Genomic DNA, 4,909 nt, shown 5'->3' on the forward strand with positions numbered 1-4,909 from the left:
GGGGGTCTTAATTATTGTGGAGACAGGATTTTGTTCTAAAAATAAAAGTTGAATTCTGATGTTTAGTTTCATGGTGTTTTCAATGCCTTTGACAACGCATATTTAATCTTTCATGAACTTTAAATGCAAATTCATAACCGAAAGCATCTTTTCAAGCCACTCAGCATGACCGTAACACTTGTTAGTGGAGGAAGTGTTGATTTGCTATTGATGGCACTTCCTCTATCAACCATAGTGCTTGTATTTGCCTTAACGTTTCAAAAAGGAGAGAAAACACTTTCATTCTGTTTTAGTTTAATTTACACTACTTTGCAGAGAAAAGAAGAAAGAATATTATAACAATATTATGCATTACAAAATGGTGAAATTGTTAAGTAAGCATGTGTGGTTTCCACCCTGTGCATATTGGGAAACCATGCGGTTTAGCCATTGCTGCAGCTAGTCAGAAAAGAAAGTGATCAGAAATAAATGCTGTGCATTGTTTAACTATAGTCTGTGTAACAAGTCAATTATAGTCTATGTAACACGTCAGTTACAGGAACATTAGGTCAATCTCAACATTAATTATATAACGTGAAAGATAATCAGTACCTATATACAGTGTAATATGGCATTACATCTTTGTGTAAAGAGAATTCATCATGGAAAATCTCTCTTACACCCTCTTTATAACTTGACATTCAGATGAAAGTGGGTGAATTCAGTGTTTAAATCCCCCTTGAAATGGCCAAAGGCTAAATAATACTGCTCAGTTTTTTTTTAGTTTTTTTTTTTAGAACCAGTTTGTGGTTTAACTGCTTTAATAACTGTTGTTCATACATGCAAAATAATAATAATGCAGTTACAATAATTACGGGTTTGTATCACTGTTTCTTAGTGAAGGACAAATACCATACACATACTATAGAACCGAGCATCCGTGTAAGAACTGCGAGCCATCTTGTCTTTTACTGGCTGTCTTTGGGTATTTGTGGGACAATTGTTATTTAGAACACAAACTGTGAAAGACGGATATATTTCTTCTATGGAAATGTTTTTGATCATTTATATCCTAAACCAGTTTGACGTATGTGGCAGAACAGGGTCATGGTGAAACACATACCCAAGACCTACAAAAGGAGAGATGATGTTTAGTCAAGATACAAAAATACTTGCAGTTATCATATTATACTAGTTTAGTGCTGATCTGCATCAGCTGGAAAACTATAGATGCTAAACAAAACTGATGTGATAATCATTTAATCATTTTAAAAACTGTAGGGTCTAGTACAATTCATTTTGATTAGCTGAGGTAACAAGACATAAAGCCTCATATGGAAACTCAAACCTCAATAATGCAGATAACAATGACGGCGATCCCTGTGTTCAAGAGGTTTTTCTCAAACGTGTCCTTCAGCTTTGTGAAACAACCCTAAATACAACAATCAAGACAATACAAATGATATAAGATTAAATTAGATGTGCATCTCCACATCTGGTTTATCTGTGTTTCATTAATATTGTTTTGCTATATAGCTGATATAGAGATGGATGTAAGTGCAGAATTACATGCGGCCAATAGTGCGTCTCATTTGGCTTGATGCATGACTTCGGTACATGTGTCCCCCATTGTGTATGGTTAGTAATTCCACAGCAATGAAACTGTTGATTTATAAGAAAAACTGTAACCGTAACTTTTATTTATTATGAAGAAAATGTGAGTGATATATAGTAAGCAATAGTAATGGTTTCTTAAGCACCACTAATAAAAGAGAAACACATCATCTAAATGGGCACTTACTGTCATTTGTACTTTGTCCCAGTCATCTTCAATTGTGTAATTGTAGCTTTGTCTGTGGTTTATGGAATTTTGTAAACCTTTCTTAAGATCGTCATGAATGAAGCTGTCAATCTGTGAGTAAACAAGCAGTCTGATGAACTTTTTCCTCACATATGCTCTGCTTTTATATACAAATCTTAATTTTTTGCCTGTTTCTTACCCGTGACTCGAACATCAGCAAAAGGCAGGCAGCAACCAGCTCAGCCAGCATTAGAATGAACAACAATATGAAGAACTAAAGCAAACAAATGGAGATAATGAGTTTTATTGAAAGAACCTAGAAAGTCAAACTTAGTGGACAACAGAGACGAGAGGCAAGTGTAAGTGATGGATGCTAACATGTTCTGCATGAGACTCACAGATATAAGCAGGCAACGATTTTCCTTCAGGGCTCCGAGAAAGCCCAAAAAGGAGACACAGGTGATGATGATCCCAGTGATGAAAAGAGTGTTTGCGATGTTCATAGCCTGAAGACTGGGGAGTAGAGAAGAGAACCTGGAGAATGTCATCAAATAGATGCCCAATCCAAAGACAGTAGCCCCACAGATCTGTAACAGTAATTTCAACCGAACAAGAGAGCCTTAATACTTGTTTCATATATTTGCAGTATGCCTCATAAAAAAAAAAGTTATTTGTGCTTATGCTTCTACAGTGTAATAGTCATTGTGTAAATAGCTACTGGCACCTTTTTAAACCCTGCTTTTAACCCCAGGTAAAACAAAGTTTTACAACTGATTTTAAAAGGGGGTTAGCACTACCCTGGGTTATGAAACCCTACTCCAAAGCAGTTAGCCAAACGTATACTTTTTCAAACGACTGCAAATTGTAGCTGCCAGTTGTTTAGCAACAAACAACCAATCATAATCTGAACACCACTTACCTCATTAAATATTCATACACTTGAGGGGAAAATGAACAAGTCAAACCTTGAAAGAAAGCATGCTATTCTTGCAGTTTGACCCGAAAAGGGTCCATTTGTCTCTTCAGGACAAACTGGGTGGTACAGGCAGAAAGAAGCCCAACTGATGTCCATTATTTCAACAGGTCGCATGCTGTGAGTTCGTCCAGTAATATTTTGATTACAGGTAAGTTTTATTTACAATATATACATTTGTTTAATTGATTGTAGATTTAAAAATTATCTTAAATTTCATTTCAATCCTCAAAGCAGCCGAAAAAAGCAATGCCTTTAAAACTCTATAATAGACAGATTATTTTCCCTTAAACTTAATTTATGTTATAATTTGCTTTTATATATCTTGTTATTATTTTGTTTATATATGAAATTATGCCTGTTTTTTTTTTTTTTGAGATAAGCGGTTTAATGAAGGTCAACCCCATCCCCCAACCAACAAGTGAAAATACACAAATTAGAATGGTAAAAATGTGAAACCTTGAAACCTGAATACACAGGATTAATTCCGACGGTTAATTGTGAACATTTTAAACATGTAAAAATATAGGCCAAACCCAGGAATTTGGTAACCCGGGGTTTAGAATGGCCCGAGATTAACAATTATTAGTATGAAAAGCCCTGATATAGTATATCATGCTGTGACAGTCTGAAAATGGATACATACAAAAAAGATGAAGTTCACCACACACATGGTGTACTTCAGGCACTTCAGGCACGACATCTTCCACTGCGTTCTGTGAAGATATCAAACACACAGGAGCCGAGGTCAAACTGTTATTTCACATTAAGACCTTGTGTTCTTTCCCAAACTGCTTGCATACACAATATAAAGATCCCTGACTCGGTAAAGTCAGAAAAAAACTTTCCTGTTTTCCCCCCAAAACGGAAGGTGGAGCTGACAGAGTAGAATAATATCTAACACATGAAGCTGCTAAATGGAGCCCTGTGTAGAATTTGTCTGACGGTCTGTCATGCATTTCCTGTGTAACTTCCTTCACCAGAACAAACAGGAGTTTACTTATTTCCAACATTACTTGGTGAGAACAAACACACAGATTAAGATGTGCATGGACAGGACTGAAAAAAAAGAAAAACACGTAAACTTATGCTTTTTTTTTTTTTCAAATCCTATGTTTTTGAAACTTTTTATCAGGTAAACAAGGATTCAAAAATTCATTAGACTACCCAGTGGGCCTATATATACATAACATTACATAAAACATAAGCTGGACATTTCATGAAAACACGTTTATGTTATAAAATACATTATTAAAAAGACACTGTTTTTTTAATAAGGAACAATGTGAGTACATTAGCAAAACTATTACTTACACAAATTAGAATTAACATAAAAATAAAAAAAATTAACAGCTTTCATATTCTTACCTTTAATTTACTCTGTAAAGATGCTCCAAAGAATAACCCTTAATTAAGACCGATAACTCGCGCTTTGTAACCGTGTTGTTCTTAAAGTCTGTGTCAGTGACAGTGGGAGTGCATCAGGTCTTACTTCCTCTGTGAATGACGCAGTGTCTAACTGTCAGTGCAGGGGTGTTTAAGAAGACCTATGACACAAAGAAAGAAAAATGCTCTTATGAAAAAAAGTGTGATTCACCGTCATTATACCACATGATTTATATACATGTGCCTAAAATACCTCTGTTAAAGAGAAGCATGGGAAGCAAACGCAACCTGTTCTGTTTCTGTGCACACTTTGTTGTTGCAATGCTTCATGCTAAAACCACACAGGGTCACTACATTACCTTTTAATAAAATGGCACAAATGTGCACCATACACTGTAAACTAGGAGTGACCCGAATAGTCGAAGATTCGATGCTTCGATAGGAGGAGCCCTATTCCACTACCAATCTCACAGTCGAATATTCGCAGAGGTGTTATGATCATGCCATTTCGGCTATATGGGGGCGCTCAAATGTCTGATTTCCCATAGAACTACTGGTTTTCTCCCAATAAGTTAATATACAGCCTATTAAAATAATGCTGTAAATAAGAATCTGAAAAGAAAGAAGCTTCAAATAAATATGTTAACGTGCGTGAATAAATCCAACCACCTCTATAGATTTTAAGTTTCACTTTCCATAATCCGTGACCGACAGAGGAGCATCTTGGCGGCAGGGATTTAAAACTTTAACAAGACTCAAACTGACACAGA

The 4,909-nt window shown here is 35.6% G+C and overlaps 2 protein-coding genes across 3 annotated transcripts in view; one reads left to right on the plus strand and one right to left on the minus strand.

The window, feature by feature from the left end:
- Positions 1 to 4,909, plus strand: part of LOC107747732 (1-phosphatidylinositol 4,5-bisphosphate phosphodiesterase gamma-1-like) — a 45,108-nt gene that overhangs the window by 24,441 nt on the left and 15,758 nt on the right. The gene's annotated exons all lie outside the window — the stretch shown is intronic.
- Positions 775 to 4,557, minus strand: LOC107747729 (leukocyte surface antigen CD53-like). 2 transcript variants are annotated; one of them, XM_016562321.1, is made up of 9 exons: positions 4,499 to 4,557; positions 4,122 to 4,300; positions 3,400 to 3,469; positions 2,179 to 2,367; positions 1,980 to 2,054; positions 1,781 to 1,891; positions 1,549 to 1,641; positions 1,328 to 1,411; positions 775 to 1,109 (listed from the first exon to the last, which is right to left on the minus strand). In XM_016562321.1, exons 3-9 carry the CDS (start codon positions 3,454 to 3,456, stop codon positions 1,041 to 1,043), a joined length of 678 nt encoding a protein of 225 aa, XP_016417807.1. In that variant the 5' UTR covers positions 3,457 to 3,469; positions 4,122 to 4,300; positions 4,499 to 4,557; the 3' UTR covers positions 775 to 1,040. The 2 variants fall into 2 exon arrangements, with proteins under 2 accessions (XP_016417807.1, XP_016417806.1); XM_016562320.1 differs by having other exon boundaries at positions 4,393 to 4,503.

This window comes from Sinocyclocheilus rhinocerous, unplaced genomic scaffold (assembly GCF_001515625.1).
Source record: "Sinocyclocheilus rhinocerous isolate Xijiao unplaced genomic scaffold, SAMN03320098_v1.1 scaffold1821, whole genome shotgun sequence".
NCBI classification, from domain to species: Eukaryota; Metazoa; Chordata; class Actinopteri; order Cypriniformes; family Cyprinidae; genus Sinocyclocheilus; species Sinocyclocheilus rhinocerous.

Bases quoted from the DNA above. Each gene is read 5' to 3' on its own strand.
- LOC107747729 (XM_016562321.1), bottom strand. From the start codon at position 3,456: ATGTCGTGCCTGAAGTGCCTGAAGTACACCATGTGTGTGGTGAACTTC. The intron at 1,412-1,548 runs GTAATTCTGCAC...TGTTGTATTTAG, and splicing joins AGACGCACTATTGGCCGCAT to GGTTGTTTCACAAAGCTGAA. The intron at 1,110-1,327 runs GTTTGAGTTTCC...CTCCTTTTGTAG, and splicing joins TTGTTATCTGCATTATTGAG to GTCTTGGGTATGTGTTTCAC.